The 27,560-nt window shown below is 36.4% G+C and overlaps 2 protein-coding genes and 1 long non-coding RNA gene across 3 annotated transcripts; 1 reads left to right on the top strand and 2 right to left on the bottom strand.

Annotated features, from left to right (window-relative positions):
• Positions 1–3,833: 3,833 nt before the first annotated feature.
• Positions 3,834–5,901, top strand: LOC107804618 (uncharacterized). The gene is made up of 2 exons (XR_012696887.1): positions 3,834–3,933; positions 5,452–5,901. It is a non-coding gene; the product is annotated as an uncharacterized LOC107804618 (long non-coding RNA).
• A 1,539-nt stretch (positions 5,902–7,440) lies between these two features.
• LOC107804615 (uncharacterized) lies at positions 7,441–11,393 on the bottom strand. The gene is made up of 3 exons (XM_016628536.2): positions 11,046–11,393; positions 8,478–8,937; positions 7,441–8,376 (listed from the first exon to the last, which is right to left on the bottom strand). The coding sequence occupies exons 2-3, from the start codon at positions 8,790–8,792 to the stop codon at positions 7,918–7,920; spliced, it is 774 nt and encodes a 257-aa protein (XP_016484022.1). The 5' UTR covers positions 8,793–8,937; positions 11,046–11,393; the 3' UTR covers positions 7,441–7,917.
• A 2,580-nt stretch (positions 11,394–13,973) lies between these two features.
• Positions 13,974–23,503, bottom strand: LOC107828054 (uncharacterized). The gene is made up of 3 exons (XM_075225810.1): positions 23,019–23,503; positions 15,206–15,648; positions 13,974–14,966 (listed from the first exon to the last, which is right to left on the bottom strand). Exons 1-3 carry the CDS (start codon positions 23,431–23,433, stop codon positions 14,376–14,378), a joined length of 1,449 nt encoding a protein of 482 aa, XP_075081911.1. The 5' UTR covers positions 23,434–23,503; the 3' UTR covers positions 13,974–14,375.
• Between the last annotated feature and the right edge of the window lie 4,057 nt (positions 23,504–27,560).

The following is a 27,560-nucleotide window of genomic DNA, read 5'->3' as shown; positions in this document are numbered from 1 at the left end:
AATTTTGTCTGACCATCAAAAATGACATAAGGAACAATATTCATCTCCTCGCCATGATCATTACTCATTTTATGCGTTTTAGGGCCATAAAATTAGAATTTTGCTCGATTCTCAAATTTTCACATGCTATCGTCCACGCCATATGCGTGAATTCGGGATACCGGATCTGAATCACCTAAAATTTTGTTGGCTCATGAAAAATGACCTAATGAACTATAGTCATGGTTTTGGCATGACTGTTCCTCATTTTTTGGCATTTTAGAGTCACAAAACTGAAGTTCGAGCCGATTTCTAAATTTTTGTATGTTATAGTTTACGCCATCTGCATGAATCCGGGCTAACGAATCCGAATCGCCTAAATTTTGTGGGACCATAAAAATGACCTAATGAACAATAGTCATGGATTTGGCATGATTGTTCCTTATTGTTTTGGCATTTTAGAGTCACAAAACTGGAATTCCGATCGATTTCTAAATTTTCGTGTGTTGTAGTCTACGCCATCTGCATGAATCCGGGATATCGGATACGAATAGCCTAAAATTTTGCGGGGTCATAAAAATGACCTAATGAACAATAGTCATGCCTTCGGTATGATCGTTCCTAGTTTTTTTGGCATTTTTAGTGGCAAAAAAATGGAACTCGGGCTGATTTCAAATATTTTGTGTGCTATAGTCCATGCCATCGGCGTGAATCATGGCTGCTATCACTTAAAAATTTTTGGGGCTATAAAAATGGACCTAATGATCAAGTTTCATGGCTCTGGCATGACCGTTCCTTATTTTTTTGGCATTTTAGGGCCAAAAAACTTGAGCCGGGCCGAATTTAAAATTTTTGTGTGCTATAGTCCATGCTATCTGTGTGAATTTGGGATATCGGATCTGAAACGCCTAAAATTTTGTGGGGCCATAAAAATAAATGAACAATACATGACCGTTCCTAGTATTTTTGAATTTTAGGGCCAAAAAATTAGAATTCGGGCCTATTTCTAATTTTTTGTATAATATAATCCCCGCCATATGCATGAATTCGGGCTACAGATCCGAATCGCCTAAAATTTTGCGGGGACATAAAAATGGCCTAATGAATAATAGTCATGGCTTCGGCATAATCGTTCCTCATTTTTGGCATTTTTAGGCCAAAAATTGAAATTCGGGCTGATTTCTTAATTTTCGTGAGCAATCTGTATGAATCCGGGAGACTAGATCTGAATTATCTAAAAATATTTGGGGCTATAAAAATGACCTAAGGAAGAGTATTCATGGCTTCGGCATGATCGTTCCTCGTTTATTGACGTTTATGAGCAAAAAACTAGTATTCGAGCCGATTTTTAAATGTTCGTGTGTTGCTATCTGCATGAATCCGGGCTATCGTATCTGAATTGCTTAAAATTTTGTGAGGCCATAAAAATAACTTAATGAACTATAAAAAATGACCTAATGAACAATACATGACCGCTCCTATTATTTTTGCATTTTAGGACCAAAAATAGGAATTTGGGTCGATTTTTAAAATTTCATGTGCATAGTCCACATCATCTGCATGAATACGGAATACCGGATTCAAATCACATAAATTTTGCGAGGGACATCAAAATGACCCAATAAACAATAGTCATGGTTTTGGCATGATCGTTCCTCATCCTTTTAGCATTTTAGGGCAAAAAACTAGAATCCGGGCCGATTTTCAATTTTTCATGTGCTATAGCCACTTCATCTGCATGAATCCGGAATTACCGGATCCGGATCATGTAAAATTTTTCGAGGCCATAAAAAATAAACTGATGAACAATAGTCATGGCTTCAGAATGACCATTCAACTTTTTTTTTTGGCATTTTAGAGTCAAAAAACTGAAATTCGGTCCGATTTCTAAATTTTCGTGTGTTATAGTCCATGTCATCTACATGAATTCGGGCTACCGAATCTAAATAGCCTAAATTTGTGGGGTCATAAAAATGACCTAATGAACAAGAGTCATGGTTTCGTCATGACCATTCCTCCTTTTTTAGTATTTTAGGGCCAAAATACTAGATTTTTGGTCGATTTTCAAGTTTTTGTGTGCTATATTCCATTCCATCAGCATGAATCTGGTAATCGTATTCGAATTGCTTAAAATTTTTTGGGGCCATAAAAAATGACCTAATGAACAAGATTCATGGCTTCGGCATGACCGTTTCTCGTATTTTGGCATTTTAGAGTTAAAAAATTGGAATTCGGGTCAATATATAAATTTTCGTGTGCTATAGTCCATGCCATCTACATGAATCCGAACTACTAAATTTGAACACCTAAAATTTTACGGGACCATCTAAAAATGACCTAATGAACAATAGTCATGACTTCGTATGATCGTTCCTCATTTTTGGCATTTTAGGGTTAACAAACTGGAATTCAGGTCGATTTCTAAATTTTCGTGTGCTATTGACCATACAATCTGCATGAATCTGGGCTACCAGGTTCGAATCGTATAAAATATTGTGGGGCCATCAATAATAACCTAATGAACAATAATTATAGCTTCGACATGACTGTTCCTCTTTTTTTGGCATGTTAGGACCAAAAAACTGTAATTCAAGACGGTTTTCAAATTTTCACGTGTTATAGTCCACGCTATCTACATGAATCCGGGCTACTGGATCCGAATGTCCTAAAAATTTGTGAGGACATTAAAAATGACCTAATGAACAATAGTCGTGACTTTGGCATGACCATTCCCCCTTTTTTGGCATTTCAAGGCCAAAACATTAGAATTCCGGCCGATTTTCAAATTTTCGTGTGCTATAGTCAATGCCATCTGCATGAATCCGGGCTACTGGATCTGAATCGGCTAAATTTTGCGGGGCCATAAAAAATAACCTAATGAACAATATTCTTGGCTTCATCATGATCGTTCTTCTTTTTTTTTTTTGGCATTTTAGGGCCAAAAAAACTTGAATTCTGGCTGATTTCAAATTTTTCATGTGCTATCGTCCACGCCATCTGCATGAATCCGGGCTACGGATCCGAATCGCCTAAAATTTTGCGGGACCATAAAAAATGACTGAATGAACAATAGTCATGGCTTCAGCTTGACTGTTCCTCATTTTTTGGCCTACAACACTATATGCCTTTATAAGATGACTTTTAAGAAATACAACACTATATGCCTTTATTTATATTTTAATTGTGCTACAGAGGTAAATATAAATAAAGACTTATCAATTGGAGTCTAGCATAAAGCAAAATCACAACTAAATTTAAAATTAATACAGTGCATTAGATATTATTTTGGTCAAAACTCCTAAAATTAATCAATCATTCGAGAGTAACACAACATGAGTAAACTATATAAAAAGCTTTGTACAAATCATAAGTTAATATAGTTAAGCAGAGATACCTTTAAAAGTCCAACAAGAAGTTTTAATATATAAGGGAATATAATTTAGTAGAGTTTTTAGGGACATCGGATAGTTTAAGTAAATAACAAAAAGCAATAGTTTAGGCGGGTTTAGGCTGAGTAAAATTGTCACGTGTAGTGCTACGTGGCACATTTTTTTTAGACAATTAGGCGTGTGTACTAGACGTATCCTTAAGAATGCAATGAGAGGTTTTTAATATGAAGGGCAATATAGTTCGAGAGAGTTTTAGCGACACCAAATAGTTTAAGTAAGAAACTTATAAAAACGTGATAGTTTAGGGGAATTTTAGGTATTAACTCTTTTTAAAAACTAATATTGTTTTGCATTTACTTCATAACCTCCCAGATCTTATTTTTGCCAAGCTGAGCTGGATTACGTGTCAATAACTGATTCGTGATGTGATGTGGCCTCTTCCACATATAAATAAAGCTTTAAAGTCCAAATTACGAAACCAATTAAAAAAACAGGTCAAAATTTTTCTCTCATTTTCCTCCTTTCAGATCGGGAAGACTTTTCTCCTAATCTCAGCGTTCTAAAGGTAAATTTTTTGAATTAATATTTCCTTTTATTTTATGAAATTCTGTTCCTGCCTGCGGATTCAACTAGATTTATTCAGTCGTGTGTTAATTGTTGCTTGTGAAACTCAAATTTTTAGTAATTGATGATTAATACTATTAATTTAATAGAGATAATTGCTTTCGTATGTGGTGAGATCTGAAATCTGAAGGATCTCAGCTTCCTTTGAATTGTATTGATGTTTTATGATCTGATTGATGGCTATGACACTTGATCCTTACGGGTCGGGCTTTTGGCAGAACGTTATTACAACAAAAAATCTGATTTTTCAGAAATACGAACTCTGAAATTGTGCTCATGATTTGTAAATGGTAAAATGATTCTACCAAGCTGAAAGTTATGGCGGTAATGAGTGAGGAGTTAAATGTTAGATTAGTCTATTTTTCTCACTAATTTGTGTACGAGTAAGTTTAACTTATACCGCCCAAGGGCGGAGTTAAGTTGCAGAAAGAGGTTCAATTGAATCGCCTTCATAGAAAAATTATACTGTGTGAAAAGGGGAAAAATGAATAATTATATTTAAATTGTGGAATGCCCTTAATATAAGGAAAAATCTCGTAAAGTAGCAAACGGGTTCAAAAATTGCTTTAGGTCATAGATCAGATCCCGGGTGTGATATTGTAGTATTTTTATTTTTTTGCCAATCTCCTTATGTAAATTCCTGGTTGCAGAACTGCTTATAGCCATTACCCAAACATTTTGTGATGTTAATTTTCTGGAATCGTTGGTTAGTTAGCTTAATTGATGTATAAAAAGTATAAAAAGTACTTGCTTGAAGAACTAGAAGTTAGCAACCAAAGGTGGCTTAGCGGTCAGTGAAGTGGTGAAAACCTTGGGGACCCGGGCTCAAATCTCACAAAGATAAAAATATCAGGTGATTTCTTTCCATCCACCTTAGACTTGGTGGGCAGAGTTAACCAGTACCTATGTTGGTGGGAAGTAGCAAGTATTTGTGGGAAGAGTCGAGGTGTCGCAAGTTGACCTGGACACCATTGTAAAATAAAATAAATCTGGAAGCATTGTATTCGAGTTGTATCAGTCTTATAGAGGTAGTTAACAATTCTAGGCCGAAGGTGCAGTATTGCAGGTTGTAGGGGTGAAAATGATAAATAAATCATTCACCATTCTTTTGATATGTATGTTTTTCTTGCCTTGAAAATATATTCAATTGAACTCGTACTCAGTGGAGGATCGCAAGCTCCGCATTCTTGGCAAAGTAGTAACATATCAGAAGGATATATCAACATCATAGTTATAATATAATGTTACCTTTCTCAAAAAGACATCATAGTTGTAATATATTGTCAGAATGCCTGTATGACTGGATGCAGTAGGTACCGCGTTCCCTTTAGTCAATCTATTCTGCAATTATTTGACGTTTAGTTGTTGACTGTCTTTTATATGTTCACTGTGTTTGAGTACTTGCAATATGTTAGTGTGTGACAGATTTTCTCTGAATCGTTGTACTAAATTTTTTTAGTATTTTGAAACTGTGATTGGAAATGGCTTTGGGTGGAGGTGGACCACAAAGAGGGACTGCTGCAGCAGCTGCTGCTAACCTGCGTCGAAGGAAGACCGCTGGTGGTGGTGGAGCTGCAGGAGGAGCAGGTGGTAACATGCTCCAATTCTACACTGATGATTCCCCCGGACTCAAGATATCCCCCAACGTTGTGCTTGTGATGAGTATTGGCTTCATAGCTTTTGTTGCCATCCTTCATGTCATGGGTAAGCTTTACTTTGTCCGCAGAGAGGCCTAGAGAAATTCACATATCCCCTAGGAACTTCAGACATCTCATTACTGAGTTGGGGAATTTTGTTGGACAACAGCTATGTTCATTGAAGGAAAACTGACATTGTAGCTTTATTTTCTTTTTGTTCTTCTATGCTATGAAGTTTATAAAAACGTTTTCTAGTGATGAGTTGACTCTTTCTTGCCTGTGTTCCAGTGTCTGATGAATAGGATCGCGTTTAATTCTTGTTTCTTAAACCTTTAATGGAATCATGTTGCAAGTATAGCCTTAGAGAAATGATTTCGTTTTACTTGATGCATGATGCTGCTTGTGGGCTCTGCTTTATTATGACCTATGACTGTCCTCAGCTGTTATGGGTTCAGAATTGAACTGAGTTTAAGTTGCATCATTTCGTCAAAGATAATTGACAAGAGGTGAAGATTAAAGACAATTATGTTAAATGATCTCAAAAGAGTTGAAGGAGACGCTCAAACTTCATATTTAATTTAACTCCATGACCCTTTAGGGTCAATATTAAATCTCACACTTGAAGGGAGTCTTGGTGTAACTACCATGTGACCAGGAGGTCATGGGTTCGAACCATGAAAACAGCCTCTTGCAGAAATGCAGGCTAAGGTTGCGTACAATAGCCTCTGGCAGAAATGCACGCTAAGGTTGCGTACAATAGACCCTTGTGGTCCGTCCCTTTTTTGGACCCCCATGTAGCGGGAGCTTAGTGCACCGGGCTGTCGTTTATTAAATCTAACACTTGACCCTTTAGGATCAATATTAATTAAAGTTGAAAATGAAAGACAAGCAATTGAAATGTATAGTAAAAATAGCACGGTATAGCCAGTTTTCGGACTGGTCATTCAAAAATAGCCAGCGTTTACGAAGTCAATAAAAAATAGCCACTATTTTGCTGCAATAGAGGCCGGTCCAACATAATATAGTGGAGTTCGGTGCACCTGTGTATGAACTCCAGCATATTATGCTGGACTGGTATACTTTGCTGGACTGGTATACTTTGCTGACTCCAGTATAATATACTGGAGACTGGAGCACCGGTGCTCCAAACTCCAGTATATTATACTTGCTGGAACTCCAATATATTATGCTGGAGTTCTACTATACTTATGCTGGAATTCCATCATATTATGCTGGAGTTCCAGCATACTTATCCTGGAACTCCAGTATAATATGCTGAAGTTCAAGCACACTTATTGGAACTCCAGTATAATAACTGACGTATTTTTTGGGTTTTGAACAGTGTTTTCGCTTAGATTTATCTTTACATGAAAAGTGACTAAATTTCAATTACTTTTGAAACTGAGCTATTTTTGAACGACCAGTTATAAATATGGCTATTTTTGAATTTCTCCCGAATGTATATGGTACTAATTAAGCTGATTATTTAAGACGTATTAACAAATCATTACCAAATTCAGCTGCGTAGATTCAAACTCCAGGATCGCAATTTTAAGGTAATTCGCTAAATAATTGCAAGGTTGGTAAAAAATGGTACACGCAGTTTATAATACAACCAAAAGTTAGAAGCATCAAGTTTTAGAGATATCTAAATAACCTAAATAGCAATCTATAACTTCGGTTTGGAACTTAATACACATGCTGCACTAATAACAAACTCCACGATTGGAATTTTAAAGTAATGGGACTTATTTCTGGTTCACTTCTCAAATAAACCAAGGCACACTGCATAGACAAAAATAACGCATTACATATACGATTAAACCTCTCTATAACAGTCTCGTTTGTTCCGAATGTTTTTGGATGTAATAGCGAAGTGCTATTATAGAGAATATATATTATCATAATCTGAAAATTGGTTCCGAAAAAACTTGGCTTTTATAGTGAAGTATTGTTATATAGGGATGCTCTTATAGAAAGATCTGACTATACTGCAAAGATCCGATCTTAGCACAGTCCATTCATACTCTATTAACACCTCCAAACACTTCCATGGAGCAGCAAAACATACTTGTTCAGAGACAAGAGTAGCCAAATATTACTGCATTGGCATAGGCGAAATTAGGTATAATAGAGAGAGCTTCAAGCTGAGCTCGGGGGAACTGTTGCTTCTTCAACACTTACTGTACTGTAGGCTCCTTGTTGTTCGAGGTTATAGGCTGATCAGCACCACCATCACCTTCCTCCTCAGACGAGAATTCCTCGACATCAGCTTCAGGAGGAAGAATCTACATTTCTAGGCCATAGGTTTTGAGGTCAAAAGTGGGGTCTTTAGCCTTGATTTTCTCTATCGCCAGCTTCATCCCTTTTCCCATGTAAGGAGCAGCATACTCCATGAGTTCTTGCCTATACAAGGAGGAAGCCTTGTATTTCTGGATAGCAGCACGACCGGCCTCCTCCAACTCCTTTTTCAGCTCGACCATCTTCTGGTGAAGGATTGTTTGGACCCGCAAAAGGGAATCCTTCTCACTAGTTAGAGTAGTGATCGTGTTCGCAGCCCCAGCTAACTCATGTTCTAGCTTCTCCTTCTCCTTCTCATAGTCCTCGAGCTTCTGATTGGATTCTGCCAGCTTATCTTTCAAAGAAGCCCTCATCTTTTCCAGGTCATCACTCGCTTTTGCTGCTTCATTGTACTTGGCTGTGGCTTCTTGAAGGCGTTTAGACTGAAGACAAAAATAGTTGATACCCTATAAAAAGGGGGGAAAAGAGGTCAAGAAAGATAACAGAAGAGAAAAGAAACAAAGGTGAAAGGAGAGGGTAACTTAATCAAGAAAAAAGAGAAACTGACCTCATAGAAGTGACGAAGCCCCTCTTCAATGACTTCTTGATCCGTCTTCTTATTCGCGACAACCCGTTCCCACATCTCAATTGTTGAGTGCAGAAGATCAACGGGTTGAATGTCAGGCTTCATCTCCTCAGCAAGCTGCAAGCTAGGGAGCACTGAGCTGCCTGATAATGGAGCTGAAAGAGTGGAGGTCGAAGGAGCACCAGTCATGGGAACACTGCACGGCTTAGACTCTCCATATATCTGTTCAGCAGTAGCAGCAGATGTATGAGCAGCATCATTGACGGACTTACTTGAGCTTGTAGTTTCAAACCCCATGGCTCCAAAGGCACAAGGCTGAGCGGCTGAATCATGTCTTTTATTTTGCCCTCTGCCTTGAGCTTGTCTAGTAGCTCGGCAGGACAGAAACTTCTCACATTGGCAACCTCGTCCTGCTCGGACGAACAACTAGCAGGGACAGTTACTGCAAATAAACAGAAAAAAGGTCAGCAACATAAAAGGTTGAAAAGTAATAATTTCAAGATTCACTCCAGCCAGCTCATATAGATAGGCCACTCCCCAAGTAGTGGACAAAACAAAAAAATTCCTTACTAGCTGTGAAAACCAAGTAAGATTATTGGATGGCACTTGAGTTTACAATATTCTTCTACAAGCTCTTGAGTTTACAATAACCAACCAAGATAATTTGAAAAGTCACTTGGCGAATAAACTCGAAAAAGACGCTGTACTTCACACCTATGATCCTACAGAAAATTCTAAGAGAAAATTACCTGCATTGCAAAATTCGGGGGAATAGAAATGTCATACTAATACTCAAGTAGCTCAACAGCTTAGAGATGAAAAAGAAAAACCGAGGGTGAGCTAAAGGTATTGAGGTAAGCTACACATTATTTTCACAAGCTCTGTTAGCACTATCATCAAGCATAGCTTGCTTACGGGTAATACTTTCCCACGAAGGAAAATAGACCTCTAGTTTTCTTCAAAATTCAGAACCCAAGAATACATACGAGAAGTTTGTCATGTCCTATTCCAAGGTTAACCAAATCAAACAAGATTTTCTTATAAGGGGGAAATTAGGTATCTACCACATGGGGCAAATACTTTCAAATTCTGAGTCCGGCTGTGGAGTTCAAAGATAATATTCTACGTAGGAAAAGAATGATGTCATCTTGTAACCGCCTGAGAATACACATGAAGCAAATAAAAAAATGAAGAGGCATACTTATCGGAAGCCAAGACAACGGAGACGCATACAGGTGATGGAACGATATAAAACACGTAATGTAGCAAAGGAATGAGTAAAGGCAATAAAGCTGAGAACTGCAGAATTGAACACTGAAGCTTACCTTAGCTGATAGAATATGGCAGACTAGAAAAGTAGAAGGCAGAAAAACCAAACATATTGAAGGATAGCAACAAAACACACGAGGGAGCTGGTAGTTGCATGCACAAAGACAGAACTCCCTCAGAACAGCCAAGGGAAATGAAGGATGCAGAATGCATGTGCTCAATGTTTATGAAAGGGCATGTGCAATGAGGAGAGGATTGCGTCACCAAAAAGGAAGCAACGTATCCTTTTATTTGCGAAAAAGGGTATGTGACAAATCATAATTAAATGAGCAGTGCCTTGACTTGCTTAACTTCCTAACTTTGAACAAATCCAAGCCACAGAGTTGGAGAAAATCTGATAGGATAATTGCTCGAGTAAGCTATCTCATATACAAGCCCAACTCAAAGATGGATAATAGGTCATGGATAACAAGCTACCAAATATCAACCAAGACGCAGTCACGCCAAGAGCCAGAGGGAAGGTCAAGCCGAAGGCAGTCCAGAGAACTGAATAGGGTGAACATTTAATACGCCTGCCACATCTTAGCAACTTGGAACTTAAGCCAAATCACCCATACACCACGACATCAAGTCACAGCCACATTACGGCATAAACATAATAACCAAAATAAGCGCGCGCACGGACGGGCAAGTCGATGAGAAAGCATTGAATGACATTCATTCACTGCAACCACCAAGAATCAGCACTATTACCTATGATCAATTAGATGGCAACACATAGCCTTGGGCGAAAAGTATGAATAACTATTAATACTGTCGCGTTCCTAATTTATGTGATACTCTTCCCTTTTTTCTAATCTGTCCCGAAACTAATGATACACTTCTATATATTGAGAAACAATGTAACTTTTAAGTTCTTATTTTACCCTTAACGAGTTGATCTACAAAATAGACACACAAATATCTACGAGCTAACCAACTATTTCCATCAAATCTACTTGATAGCATTAGCACATTCATTAACAGCTCTATTTCAACAAAGACATTAATGCATTGGGAAATAACCGCATTAATCAGAGCAGGAAATATAGCCGGCAAGGAGTAACAATAGTTTAGTTAATTACACTGAATCAAAGCAACATGAAATTTCAATTTCACTTCCTAACTTAGTTCGATTAAATTAATTTCTACTTCCTAAATTGCTTTCATTAAGACGGATTATTGCATTACAGAGATTAAACATTAGACATTAAAAAAAAGAAGAGACGAACAGAACTTTACCAGACTCCGTTGCAGAGACTGTTAGAGAAGTTGTGTTAGTGCTTGCTGTAGTCGGTCCTAAAGATGCAGAACTTTCTGTTGATGAGCTGGCATTTGAAAATGAAGAACCAAAATACGACGGCGTGGTAGAATCGCAAGTTTTTTCAGATAGCGAACTGACTGATGATGAAGGTGAAAGCTGTGGAGGAAAAGTACCGGCCGACGGTTGGAGAAATGTATCGCCGGAAACCGACGACGGAGAGGTGGATGAAAATCCAAACCTCATTCTGACATTGTTGCCGCGTCCGTCTCCGTTACTTGTTGCCCAAGGAAGTGAAAAGGGTGAATTTAGTAATATTACGAAAGAGCGAGTGGAGTGGACTGAGAATTGGACGGAAAATGACAACATTAGTTCCTTATGCATGAAGATTGGTCTATATATTTTATTTTTTAATATATATATTGTATGTTATATACAAAAAATATACAAATTTTTTTATATTTTTTCGGCTACGGAATTTAAATCGGAACCAAAATATGATTTTTTTGGACTCAAAGAACCAAAATGTGTGGGAAAAAAAACTGGTGACCAATATATATATAAAACCTTAGCCAAAGGCGCTATACCTTCTCTCTCTCTCTCTCTCTCTCTCTCTCTCTCTCTCTCTCTCTCTCTCTCTCTCTCTCTCTCTCTCTCTCTCTCTATATATATATATATATATATATATATATATATATATATATATATATATATATATATATATATATATATATATATATATATATATATGTGTGTGTGTGTGTGTGTGTGTGTGTGTGTGTGTGTGTGTGATTCAACTGGGTATAGCGCTTTAAGCTAAGACGATATACCTCAAATAATTGTAACCCCAGACTGGTTTTTGCCTTATTTAAAGAAGTTAAGAATTTTGTAAAAATACATTCATAAATATTTTCAAGTCTTCTGAAATATTTCTTCGTTAAGTTATTTTGAATTTTGTTATAATATCTGAAGAGAGAAGAATTAGGGTTTCATTATATTTGGGGGATGAGGTTGTGATGGCGAATAACTCAGTAAGCTATAGTTTATCTCCACATTGTCATGTTAAGTTGCCACTTACAATATAGTAAGATACATTGCTATCGTTGTTATGTAAAAAAAGGAGTGCGAGCAAACGTCCGGTGAATATTAAAGTAACCGAAAGATATTTGTATTCCGTGACTCCGCAAGAGGTTGCTTCTTATGCTAAGTTTAACATCGAAGACGATGAAACTCTGAGAGATTTTTTAAGGACTCCGGGTGAATACCAAAAATTTCTTATGATAAAACTGTTGGAAATGTACGTCAAGGCTGAAGACGTTCGCAATAATGAGGTTGCGCAAAGTAGGATATCCCTCAATCATCGGGTGGTTATTCTGGAGCAGTTTTAGCCGAATAGGTTCTGGGTGAAAGAGTTTGGCATGATCTAAACTTATCTCCACGGGCGAATGAGGAGCGAGATAATTTATCTCCTACTTTACATGATCCACAATCCGAATGGTAAACTTCAATTTTTGTTAAGATGTATATTTTTATATATTGAATTTGTATTAACAGTCATATATCCACAGGGGATACCAACCATATATGAATTTTACTAGTTATGAACCAACGTCCACTTGGAATATGCCTAATTTTAGTGTGTTGGATCATGGTGGTCCATCCGGGAGTCATCGTCAACAGGATAATGTCCATCATGGGATATCAACACACTATGATTTGTAAGTGTATTGATAAAGCTATATGTAAAGTTTGGATCAATTTGTGTAACTCATTATTTTATTGGTTGTGTAGTGAAAATGAGCAATTTGAAGGTCCTGTCCTTACTCAATTACCCGAAGACGGCTTATTTAATCAGGATCTGGCAGATGCGCAGAGTCAGGAAGAGAATAGTGATTGACAACAATGTTAATGAGTCTGGAGATGACACACCCTTCCCTGATGAGGGTGATGATGAGGAGGAAGAGAATGTTGAACCTGATTTGACGAAGGAGCATGCTCCACCTCCCGTTAGACCAAGAGTGTACGAGTCCCACGTGTCGTTTCATTCAAGGGAGATTCCCTACCTTGATCATTTGCCAAGTATGCCGGATGCGGATGCCCTCACAGGGGATATTGACGAAATTCGGACAGTAGTGTGGGATGAATCTAGAGCAATGGTGCGGTCATATGGAATGCCCTCTATGTCAGTTAAGCCCAAGGCGCTATGCCCAGTTGAATTATTGTTATGTCAGTTAAGCCCAAAAGAATTATTGATGGGCCCACATAATATATGCGCTCTACTTAACTTGGCAAATGGCCATTAAGGTATAGCGCCTTTAGCTAGGGCTTTATATATATTTTGGTCACTAATTTTTTTTCCACACATTTTGGTTCTTTGAGTCCAAAAGAATCACATAGTTTCTGACGCGGGTTAAAAGTAAAAAAAAAATATTTTTCTAATTAATGGTAGTATCGGGCTAGTTTGCGCATCCTCGACTATTTTACATAACATTATCTTTCACCGTCACATGTACCGCATGTTTATGTCCATCAAAGCTTATACAGCTAAGAAGAAATTGTATAATATTTGTTTTCTTTGGTGATATTTGAACCCTAGTATTAATATACTTACTTGACTTGAACAATCTTAATTATTTCAACTTGTCAAATTGAGTATGTTTGATCTTTGTTATATTTAAAGACACAACTATAGTTATCTTCAAAAAAATTATCTAGTGTGAAGCATGTGAGCCACTTGAATTGGAGAAATTATTTGGACATACTTCTTTCAGTTCATTATTGGAGAAATTATTTGGACATACTTCTTTCAGTTCATTTTCCTTATTTCCTACGTTAAGAATAATGTTACTCAAACTAATTGAGTTCACAAGAAAATCAAGCACATTGCACAGATAAAAATAACACTATATACTGCAGATATCTGATCTTTAGCATATTCATTCATATATACTCAGTATTAACACCTCCAAATAGAGCAGCAAAACATACTTGTTCAGAGACAGAGCCAGGGGCGGAGCTAGCCCATGAGTTACGGGTTCGGCCGAACCCAATAGCTTTGGTCCAAACTCTGTATTTGTCTTATGAAATACATTGAATATGTACTAATTATTGATATAGAACCTAGAAACTTAAAAGGATTAGAACTTCAAACCCATAACCTTCAAATCTTGACTCCGCCTCTGGATAGAGCGGCCACATAAGTTGCATTAGCATAAGCAAGCATAGGTAAAATAGATAGAGCTTCAAGCTGTGCTCGGGGGAACTTTTGCCTAGTCGGCATTTATGTCAACGACACATCTATGATCAAAGTCTCATAAACTTGCACCTTCAGCCAAATCTCGAGCACGAGCACTTGGCTTCACCTCATTGTGCTCTTGCTCGGCACCACCATCACCTTCCTCCTCAGATGATAATTCATCGACATCAGCTTCTGGAGGAAGCATGTATATCTCCAGGCCGTAGGTTTTGGGGTCAAAAGTGGGGTCTTTAGCCTTGATTTTCTCTATGGCTAGCTTCACCCCCTTTCCCATGTAAGGAGCAGCATACTCCATGAGCTCCTGTCTGTACAAGGAGGAAGCTTTGTATTTCCGGATAGCAGCAGGATAGGCCTCCTCCAACTCCCTTGTCAGCTCGAGGATTTTCTGGTGAAGGATTGTCTGAACGTGCAAAAGGGATTCCTTCTCACCAGTTAGAGCGGTGATTGTGTTCGCAGCCCCAGACAACTCATTTTCAAGCCTCTGCTTCTCCTTCTCAGAGTCCTTGAACTTCCGATAGGCTTCTGCCAGCTTATCTTTTAAAGGATCCATTGCATTTTCCAGGTCATCACTCGCTTTTGCTGCCTCGTTATACTTGGCAGTTGCTACTTGAAGGCGTTCAAACTGAAGACAAAAATAGTTCATGCCCTACAAAAAGAGAGGAAAGAGATCAAGAAACAAAAAAGAGAGAAGAAACAAAGGTGAAAGGAGAGGCTAACTTCATCAACAACAACAAACCCAGTATATTCCCACAAGTGGAGTCTGGAGAGGGTAGTGCGTATAGAGACCTTACCCCAACCTAGTAAAGGTAGAGAGGCCGTTTCTAATAGACGGGCTAGAGGCTAACTTCATCAAGAAAGAAAGAAAAAAAAGAAGAGAAAACTAACCTCGTAGAAGTGACGAAGCCCCTCTTCAGTGACCTCTTGATCTGTCTTCTTATCTGCGACAACCCGTTCCCACATCCCGATTGTTGAGTGCAGAAGGTCGACGGATGAACAGTAAGGCTGCTCCTCAGCAGCCTGCGAGCTGCGGAGCACTGAGCTGCTTGACTTTGAGTCCAATGGAGCTGAACGAGTGGAGGTTGAAGGGGCGCTGGTCATAGGAACACTGCACGGTATGGACTCCCCATATTTCTGTTCAGCAGTAGCAGCAGGTGTAAGAGCATCATCATTGACGGGCTTGCTTGAGCTTGGTGTTTCGGACAATGTGGCTCCAAAGGCCTGCTGCTGAGCTCGCCTGGCAGCTTGGCAGGACAGAAGCTTCTCACATTGGCTTGCCAAAATTGCAGCAACTTCATTCTGCTCCGGGGAACAAATAGCAGGGTCTGTTACTGCAAATAAACAAAAAAAAAAAACATGAAATGTTGGGAAGTAATAATGTCACTTAGTTGACTTAAAAAACAAATGCAGTCACGTAGGAGTGTAAACATCAGCTCCACCGACAAAGAAATGCCTCTGTCTGCGGCAAGGACCTCTCTAATGAATCAACACAAAAGCTGATTTACCAGCAAGGCGAGCTAGACACTTGATCTTTTTCCTATGGGCTGAGTAGAGCCGGGGCTCATAGAGATAGGCCACTCGCCAAGTAGTACAAAACTAAAAATTTCCTTACAAGCTGTGAAAACCAACCAAGATTATTGGAATGACACTTGAGTTTAAAGAACTTTCTACGAGCTATGATAACCAACCAAGATAATTCGAAAGGCATTTGGTAAAATAAACTTGAAATGATACTGTACTTCCTACCCATGATTACAGAAAAACTTCTGTGAAAAAAATAAAAAATGAATCTCCTCGCATTGCGAAAATCAGGGGCATAGAAATGTTATAATACTCAAGTAGCTCAATGGGTAGCAGATGAAAAGAAAAACCGAGGCAGACCTAAATTGAGATAAGCTACACATCACGTTCACAAGCTCTGTTAGCTCTATCATCAAGCATAGCTTGCTTAGGGGTATACTTGCCCACGAGGGCAAATAGACTCTAATTTCCTCAAAAATATACATACGAGAAGTTTGTCATGTCATATTCTAAGGTTAACCAAATCGAACGAGAATAGACCAAAAGGGGAAAGCAGGTATCTACCACATGGGGCAGACACTTCCAGATTCTGAGTCAGGTGTGGAGTTCGAAGATAATTATTCTATGTGGGGAAAAAATCATGTCATCTTGTAATTCTGAGAATACACAAGTCAAGCAAAGAAAAAGATGAAGAGGCATACTTGTTGGAAGCCAGGAAAACAGAGACGCATACAGGCAATGGAACAATAAAAAAATACATAAAGCAGCAAAGGAATGAGTCTAATAAAGAGAATTGCAAAACACGTACAGCTACCAAATATCAACCAAGACCCGGTCACACCAAAGGCCACAGGGAAGGTCAAGCTGTCATGAAGAACTCCAATTCTAATTTACGCATCGAAAATAACCTTTGAATGGCTGGGATCTCATTGAAATCATCTTCTCCCATTTTCCCAGGCAATGAAGCCACCTCGAAGCTACACTCCTGTGGCTCATTCTTTACGACCTACGAGCTAACCAACACTCCTGCTTCTTTTAACAACAGTGCTGTTGCACGGAGCGAGATGGACAACATAAGTCTGTACATTAATCACATTATTTTGTTTTACTTCCTAATTCTCATCATGTAACTTTCTCTACCTCAGTGATTTCTTCATCACCAGACAGGAACTAAAGGTCATTCACCACTGGCTGGCGGCTGCTCTAATGCCTTGCGCACTCTTACTCTGAACATCTCCATCTTGATCATCTACACCTACCCTCAGGCGGTAGCAGAAGAATCTAAACATTCCAGCAACCATATGCAAAATATCTTAAATGATTGGAAGAGAACTTGTAGTCAGTTTAACCTATGGTGCTCGGATCCTCCTAAAATGCCACAGCACCCCGGTCAGATCCTCCATAAAACACATTAGTTGTGGATGATCGGAAACACTGGGCAGCATTTTTGAAGGAAATGAGCAACATAGGATTTAATCCCAGTTAGGATAAGTTGTCACCTAACATAAATTTGAAAGACACTATACTAATCCTTACAGTTCATAAGATGGTTGGACTCCTGTACTATAAATTCAAACATGTAATGGGCACAAAGTATGTTTTGCCCTTTCCTATAAATTACAGCTTCATCTACCCCAAATATATTTCCCTAAAGTACTTCATTGTTTTGTTTTATAACGATATATTTCCCTAAAGCACATCATTGTTCTATTTTATAAGAATATATTTCCCTGAAGTACTTAAGTACATCATTCTGAGCAATTAGAAAACTATTCACTTCTCTCATAAATAATGCTATGTATAGCAACACTAGAATACATACAGCAACAGAATAAGAAGCCCCTGTTGCGGAAGCCAAATGTATATAATGTGAATAAGTCACAACTACTATACCAAAAATTATGACAACCACCAAATAATAAATAAATAAGACAATAAAGCAACAATAAAGAGAACACCATAATTTACGAGGTTCGGCTAATTTTGCCTACTCCTCGGACACAACCAATATTTTATTCCACTCCAAAAATACAAGTGAAATAATACTAAAGAGAGAAGATACAAATGCATTAAACAGATGAGAAGGCAAATGAGAGGTGTATTTAAATCCTAAACATTAAGCCTTCTTTTATACGGGGAAAATCCCCCCAACTTTTGTTTTCCCACCGATGTGGGACAAACATTTTGTCAAATTCAATAAATCTCCACCTTGGCAAAATTCCACATCTTCAATTTTCTCTCAATAACAAACTTGGTTGTGTCTTCATCTTCAATCTTCAGTGTTCAACAATGTTGATCAAATCCAAACAATGTTGAAACTTGATCGCAGTCACCACCTTTGTCAGCATATCAGCAGGATTCTCCGTAGTATGAATTTTCTTCACTGTGACTCCACTTTCTTCTATGATTTCTCGTACAAAATGATACCGAACATCAATGTGCTTCATCCTTGCATGATAAACTTGGTTCTTCGCTAATTGAATAGCACTTTGACTATCACAAAAAATTGTGATACCTTTTTGTTCAACACCAAGCTCCTTTAGCAATCCTTGAAGCCAAATTGCCTCTTTCACAGCCTCTGTAATAGCCATGTACTCTGCCTCTGTTGTAGACAAAGCAACTGTTGACTACAAAGTAGACTTCCAACTAACTGGTGCCTTTGCAAAAGTAAACACATAACCAGTAGTTGATCTTCGTTAGTCCAGATCACCCGCAAAATCTGAGTCACAATATCCAACTACAGACTGATTGTCTTCCTGCTCAAAAACTAACCCGACATCTACAGTATTATGAATATACCGTAGAATCCACTTCACAGCTTGCCAATGCTCCTTCCCTGGATTGTGCATATATCTGCTAATAACTCCAACAGCTTGTGAAATGTCAGGCCTTATGCAAACCATTGCATACATCAAGCTACCAACAGCATTTGCGTATGGTACCTTTGACATATACTTTCGTTCAACTTCATCCATTGGCGACATAGTAGTACTTAGCTTAAAATGGGAAGCAAGTGGAGTACTAACTGGCTTAGTCTTGTCATCTATGCCAAAACGTTGAAGTACTCTCTTCAAATATTCCTTTTGAGATAAACAGAGTTTCTTTGAACGTCTATCTCTAATTATCTCCATGCCAAGAATTTTCTTTGCCTTACCCAAATCCTTCATCTCGAACTCCTTCTTCAGTTGAATCTTCAACTTATCAATTTCTTCCAAATTCTTGGAAGCTATCAACATATCATCAACATATAGGAGAAGATATACAAAGGAACCATCTTTAAGCTTGTGCAAATACACACAATGATCGTATTTGCTTCTCTTGTACCCTTGCCGCAACATAAACTCGTTAAATCGCTTGTACCATTGTCTAGAAGATTGTTTAAATCCGTACAACGATTTTTCAAGTTTGCACACCATAGTTTCTTTTCCAGCAACTTTGAATCCTTCTGGCTGAGTCATGTAGATTTCCTCCTCCAAGTTTCCATGTAAAAATGCAGTTTTTACATCCATCTGAACTAGTTCCAAATCAAATTGTGCTACCAAAGCCAACATAATTCTAATGGAGGAATGTTTTACAACTGGAGAAAATACTTCATTGTAATCAATTCCCTCCTTTTGAGCATATCCTTTGGCCACCAATCTTGCTTTGTAGCGAACATCTACTTGGTTAGGAAATCCTTCCTTCTTTGCAAATACCCATTTGCACCCAATTGCTTTCTTTCCCTTCGGGAGATTGGCCAATCTCCATGTATGATTCTGATGAAGGGACTGTATTTCATCATTCATGGCAATCCTCCACTTATCTTCTTCTGAACTTTGGACAACGTCTTTATAAGTAGTAGGAACATCATCAGCTACGTAATTCCCATAAAAATAGCCTTCTTTGCCCTTGGATCCAATTTTGACTCCGTCACATGATAATATGCAGTTGAGCCAAACACGTGCAAAGAGTTATAATCTATAGCAGGTTTTCCATACCATTTTTCAAATGGTGTCTTGCCATTAATAGCAGCAGATGGTAAGCGATTAATGAGGTGGCATGCATATGTAATTGTCTCAGCCCAAAATTCTTTGCCCAAGCCAGCATTGGACAACATACACCGTACCTTCTCCAGCAAGGTCCGGTTCATACGTTCTGCCACTCCATTTTGTTGTGGTGTATGTCTAACAGTGAAGTGTCGGATGATGCCATCATTTTCACATACCTTATTGAAATGATCATTTTTGTATTCACCTCCATTGTCTGTGCGAATACACTTGATCCTCCTGCCTGTCTGATTCTCCACCATCGTCTTCCATTTGAGAAAAATTCCCAACACTTCATCTTTGCTCTTCATTGTATACACCCATACTCTTCGGGAAAAATCGTCAACAAAGGTTACAAAATAGTGCTTCCCACCCAATGAAGGTGTTTTGGAAGGACCCCAAACATCAGAGTGTACATAATCCAAAATGCCTTTAGTATTATGGATCGCTGTACCAAATTTAACCCTTGTCTGTTTCCCTTTGACACAATGCTCACAAAACTCCAAGTTGCAAGCCTTTACTCCTTTTAACAATCCTTGATCTGATAGAGTTTTCAAGGATTTTCCTCCAGCATGTTCCAAGCGCATGTGCCATAGCTTGGTTGCTTCTGCCTCTTTGTCGTCACTGGATGTCACTGTCGCTGTCCCAATAACTGTACTGCCACGATAGCGGTACATATTATTATTCTTCCGATTAGCCTTCATTACCACTAGTGTACCGGAGCATACTCTCATCACTCCATTTTCTGCAATGATTTTGAACCCTTTTGATTCTAGGGCTCCCACAGAGATGAGATTCTTCTTCAAATCCGGTACATATCGAACATCTGTTAATGTTCTGATCATTCCATCATGGTTCCTTAATCGTATTGAACCAATGCCATATGAGGTAAGAGGGTTGTTATCCGCTGTGTGGATGACTCCATATTCTCCTTCTTGAAATTCCACAAACCAGTCCCTGTTGGGACACATATGATGGCTACAAGCCGAGTCCATCAACCATATGTCTGATGATGTTGATGACTCTGTTGTAACTAATGAGAAGTCTGAATCATCACAATCAGCTACATTTGAATCCATAATGGCCTTTCCATTATTATATTTGGCCTTATTCTTCAACTTCGGACAGTCTTTCTTCCAGTGCCCTTTTTCTCGACAAAAGGCACATTCATCTTTGCTGGGTCTGGATCTTGACTTGGATCTTCCCTTCTTTGTCCTCGTTTGATTTTGAGGACGACCCTCACAAATAGTGCTTCTCCTTCTCCGCCCTTCTGTTTTTCTCGCTTTCTTTGTTCATAGCTGTACAAAGCCGAACAAACTTCTCTGAGAGAAACTTCGTCATTTCCATGGAGTAGAGTAGTTTCAAGGTGCTCGTACTCATCAGGAAGTGACGCCAACAACATCAAGGCCAAGTCACCATCATCATAAGTTGTATCCATATTTTGCAAATCTGTGACCAACTTATTGAAACTGGTGATATGTTCATTCATCGTGGTACCAGGAACATAGGTGAAGTGAAACAGTCTCTTCTTCATGTACAATTTATTTTGACTGTTTTTCTTCAAAAATTTATCCTCCGGTGCTTTCCATAATCTACTTGCAGAAGTTTCCTTTGTGTATGGATATTTCTGCTCTCTAGCAAGGTAGAATCGAATGGTACCGCAAGCAACACGATTGATAATTCTCCAATCTTCTTCTCCAATAGCATCTGTTTTCTTTTCTTCAATAGCAAGATCTAGCCCTTGTTGAAAAAGGACATCTAGAACCTCGCCTTGCCACATCCCAAAATGTCCGGACCCGTCAAATATTTCTACCGCAAATTTCGCATTTGACACAATTCTTGTCATAAGCGAAGATGCCAATGATGACGTATTGTTGACACTTGATGTAGATTCTTCTTGTTTATTGTCTCCCATCTTTTGACACAAATATTATTTAATAGCTGACGACACAAATCAAGATTATTTCCTTTCTGGTGTGGAAGATCAGACTAAGCTGCAACCACAGAGCATACTAAGACAGAATCTTGACACAGTTACCAAGATAAATCTTTTTTGATGTGGAAGATCAGACTATGCTGCAACCACAGAGCATACTAAGACAGTACCTTGGCTCTGATACCAATTGTTGCGGAAGTCAAATGTATATAGTGTGAATAAGTCACAACTACTATACCAACAATTATGACAACCACCAAATAATAAATAAATAAGACAATAAAGCAACAATAAAGAGAACACCAGAATTTACGAGGTTCGGCTAATTTTGCCTACTCCTCGGACACAACCAATATTTTATTCCACTCCAAAAATACAAGTGAAATAATACTAAAGAGAGAAGATACAAATGCCTTAAACAGATGAGAAGGCAAATGAGAGGTGTATTTAAATCCTAAACATTAAGCCTTCTTTTATAGGGGGAAAATCCCCCCAACTTTTGTTTTCCCACCGATGTGGGACAAACATTTTGTCAAATTCAACAGCCCCCACCAGTGGACATGGACTTAGTTTTTGCCTGGACTTGTTATTGAACCAATGAAACAACTAGAAAATTAATTCTCTGTAGTGATTGCAAAAATTAATCCATTTGTCTCAATTTATGTGGTATCATTTCTTTTTTTGTCTATCAAAAAAATATCTTTCTACATCAATAATTAATTTAATTTTAAGCTTTTCATTTTAACCCTAATGAGAGTAATTTATAGCCGCATAAATATTTATATCTTGTTTTATACTACAAATTTTAAAATTATTTATTTTTTACTTAAAATCCGTACTTAATCAAACAAGTTCAACGGAATGAGGAAGACAGATAGTGTGAGCGAAGATAAACTAATCATGAATTAAACTTTCATTAATTAACGTAGATTCATTGTACTACGAGTCACAGAGCTCAAACAACAACCCAGTATAATCACACTTAGTGGGATCTGGATAGGTTAGTATGCAGACATTACCCCTGCCATGGGATACCTGTCATGGGATAGAGAGGCTGTTTCCAAATAGACCCCCGACATACTTCCCTCCAAGAACTTCCCACCTTGCTCTTGGGAGACTCGAACTCACAAACTCTTGGTTGGAAGTGTAGGTTGCTTACCATCAGAGCTCAAACATTGAACATCACAGAAAAAAGAAAAAAAAACGAAAACAACTTTACCAATATCCGGTACAGAGACGGTTGATTGTGGTAGTGAAGAAGACATTGCGGCTGTCAATGTAGTATTTGTTGAAACCGAAGACGACGAATTAGTCGGAATATCTGTACTCGTAGGCTTTGCTGTTGTGGTGTTTGAAGGAGCAGTGACTGGAGCAGAGGACTCAAAAGGCGAAAGAGAACCAGTAAAAAATGTGTTAGTGTTAGTAGAAGTTGCTGGAGCTGAAGGAGAACTCGCTCCGACTCCAAGAACAGTATCGCCGAAGGCGTCCGGCCATGAAGAATATCCAAACATTGAAGAATCAGAAGAAGCAGTGGTAGGGTTAAAACTTAACAAGAAGAAATATGGTGAAGAAGAAGAAGAAGAAGACGAGGAATATGATCGTCTTCTTATTGTCGATCGTCGTCTTCTTATCATTCTGACATTTGTTGCTGTGTGAAAAAGACTGAAAGAGTTGAGGTTGGACTGGACGGAGAATTATTAGGAAAATGACAAGAATTAGTTCCTTTTGTGGGAAGATTGGTTTAAAATAATATTTTTAATATACACTTCCAATAATTTTAGTTTTGTATGTTTACTAGTATTAGTATTAGTAACCGCATGATATACGGATAATATTATAATCCTACTATATTCTATAAATTAAAAAGAATAAATTATATGAATAACTATTAGTATAAACTTAAATATTATAACCCCATATATATAGTTGGTGATATAAAAAAAAATATGATATGATTCAAAAATAAATACTCATTTCCTTTCAATTTAAATAAAGTATTTTTCTTATTAGTCTATTTCAAAAGAATTGCACATTTAACTTTAGAATTTTTCATTTTAACCGTAATGAGAAGCTCTTACAGTCATACAACTATCACGACCCCACAAAGCTTTTAGGATCACACATTTTAAAAGTTTTTTTTTTCGTTCTTAAACTTTGTGTCAAGTCAAACAACAACAATCCAATGAGATCCCACAAGTGGGGTCTAGGGAGGGTAGTGTATATGCAGACCTTATTCCTACTCCGGAGGAGTAGAGATGTTGTTTCCGATAGACCTTCGGCACAAGAAGAAGGAAAGAAATAGTGTACAAGTAACAACTAAATTCAAACTATCTCATCAAATTTGAAATTGAGTGAAATAATACTAGATAGAGTAATAACTAATAAAAATACATTAGCAATATCTTAATTTAAATTATAAAAATATATTATATTATTATCTCAACATAATAATTTTTCACATCAACATCAACTTCTACCAACTTAAAATTTCACAATGACAAATTAATATATACACACATGATGATTTATTGACAACCAATATATTCTAACTTTTGGGAGTTACCAACATATAAAACAGTTGGATCGTAATTTGCTCAACAATTTTAATGTCACCTCAATTTTAACCAGATAATTAAAGCCACTTTATTTTTGACAATTTAAATGATACTTTTGAGATATAGTTAATATTAGTGTATTATAATTAAATATATGTTAAACTACTTAAATATATCATGCACATGTACTAAAAGAAGATGAGTTCTTACAGGTAATTCTTAATTAAATAAATTTTACCTTATGATTTTTGTAATTCACTTTATTTTGTATAAATAGAAATCCCAAATAGTGCAATTATATTCCTGTATATGTTAATCTAAATCTATTTCATTCTAATTGACACATATATACAGACCCCATCGGTTGCTCAATCAATTGGCTCATACACTTTGAGAGATATAAATATCAACAACGGGCTAAAAAGTCATAGTCCATACCTGAGCCATTAGAGGAGAATCAATCCTCCCTTCTTATCTAATTTAGCATGGCAACTGTTAGCACTAATAGAAAAATAAAATATAAAAAGTGTATGTATTGCTTCCAAACAATTGCGATATAAAATAAATTATAAAATGTTGGATAATTAATTTTACCGTAAGGCAACATAATTGACATTTAGTTCAGCCGATGTAGTTGCTTCATAGTTTAAAACATTATCCCCATAAAAATGTATGTCATTAGTTCCTCTATTCTTGTGTAAAATTATGATTGATTAACTCCCTTCCAACATTATTGAAGTTGCTTTAAAATTGATCGAATCGAAATGTATTCATGTGACAATTCTCTTTTTGAGAGTCATTTTAGAAGTATTCGACTCTAAACTATATACATCACACATCATGATTAGCGAAATACACAAACCGCCTCTTGAAATTGTCCTCAACGACCAGCTGAACACCTCAATTGACCCCTTTATCATTTAGACACTTCAAGTGACTGTTAAGTAAAACAAATAGACACTCGAGTGCAACAGACCAGATACGTGAGTTATACTTGCCAATGATGTGTCAAATGAGTCAATCAGTGAACGATACGTGTAATTTATAATTAAAACTTAATATATATATTAATGTAAGAAAGTTTGCATTGTGATTAAGCCAAGTGGCAAGCTACTATAAAGCCACTTAGCAATCTTAAAGAGTTTGTGGGAAATTGTCAAATAAGGAAATATCACTTAAGAACAATACATGGAATTTCATTTATTGAAATTAAATTGAAATAAGAATTCTTTAAAAAAAAATAAAGTTCAATCACTGTACTAATATTTTCTAACTGAAATTTTATATTTGGAAAGTAAAGAATTTTGATATCAATAAAATTTGGATTCCTTTTCTAATATCGAGTGAGAAGAATATATCCTACCGTAATCTAATGTGCATTTTTAATTTATTTTAAAAATTCAATACTTTTTAATGAGTTGAAGAATATATTTTAAGGTTTTAACCTAAAGTTCAGAATGTAGATATATTTAATAACTTATTTATTTCATAATGGATAATCCAAAGTATCTGTTTTAGACTAAGTTTTCTGAATTTTAAACAATTATACAATAAAAATAATTTTTTTAAAGGCTAAAAGCTTCAACAAAAATAATAATTACTAGAAGTTTAATAATAAAAATACCGTAATATTTTGGTGAAGTACTATATAGTTTGATCATACGCACTTTTATTTTTGTCTATTATTGAATAAAACACTAAATGAAAAAATTAAATAAAATATCATACTTACTAGGGGAAATAATTTAGAAAGAGGGGGATAAAGATAGTGTGAGAGAATTTCATACTTTGAATTAATTTAAATGATAAAATAAAGCAAATAAATAATTAATACTCAAAAATATTATTAATAAATTCAAATATTATATAGTGAAAGATTAAAAATAAATAAAAAATTATTTTAAGAGATAGAAAAACCATATTCATTATAGTATATCATAATAGAAGTAGCAGATAGGGATATAAAGTAGGTGCCAAGCTAATAAAAAGTTAAGTAATAATGTAACCATATTAAGTAGCGGGTAACACAATAACAATAAACAAAGAACAAAAAATAGAGAATTTTTTTTTTGTAAACAAATAATATAATTGTAGATAAATAGAAGAATTAGACATTTAAATTTGATATAAGAAAACTTTTTAAATTATTACGAGAAAAAATATATTATATGGATAATATCACGCAATTGAAAACATAATTTATAAACCTAAAATTTAAAGAATTTACAATGAAATAACACCAAGCAACAAATTAACAATATAAAGATGTAATTAAAATTGTCATGTAGTTAAGTTATAAAAAAATTAAAGTCAAAACTCTATATGAAAACAAAAGAAAAAAATTAATTGCTTATTGCACATAATACTAAATAATAATTACTAAATGTGTAGAATTATGGAAAATAATAAAAGAACTTCTTCGTTTAAATTTTGGAATATTTTCAAAAGAATTAGAAAAATAATACGATAATGTTGATATTATAGATACAACACAAAATGTGAAAAATAATTAAAATATTATATGATAGAAAATAATGTATATAGAAGAGAGTAGAAGTAATGTGAAGGGGTCTACACTTTAAATTTGTTTAATAAAATAATTAAATAGGAAAAATAATATTATTGATAAATTTAAACAAAATAATTGGAGCTACAGAACAAAAGAACAATGTTAAATTAAATTTTAGGGTAACACAAAACTATATTCATTATATTATACTAAAAGTAGAGCAATGAGTAAGGAAATTAAGTAACGTGATAAGCTAATAAAAAGTTACATGGCAATATAGCAAGTGTGCATTATGGTTAAGCCAAGTGGCAAGCTAATATAAAGCCACTTGGCAAATTATGATAATATTTGTTATAGTATTTAATTTTATTTGAAAGACATGATATTTATTTAAATTTAAATAGAAAGATAGTAAATAAGATTCTTTTGAATCTGAATAGAAAGAAAGTTAAATTTGAATTGATTGATTAATTAATTAATTAGGAAAGTTAATCAACACATAAATATTTCAATTCAAACGGGAGGCTCAACGAGTGATGCGAATTGTTCTAAATAATGAGAAAGAGTTTTTTTTTTTGAAATTTGAGTTCACAACAAAAATAACAGAAAAAATAAAAACATGTTTGTTACTAGAAATAAGACTAAAAAATCTAGGCTCGAACCCATAATCATAATTACCGAGTTGTTGGATCAAAAC

Source organism: Nicotiana tabacum, chromosome 11 (genome assembly GCF_000715075.1).
Source record: "Nicotiana tabacum cultivar K326 chromosome 11, ASM71507v2, whole genome shotgun sequence".
Classification (NCBI taxonomy): domain Eukaryota; kingdom Viridiplantae; phylum Streptophyta; class Magnoliopsida; order Solanales; family Solanaceae; genus Nicotiana; species Nicotiana tabacum.
The sequence above is the reverse complement of the archived record's forward strand: the minus strand, read 5'-3'. Positions and strand labels throughout refer to the sequence as shown.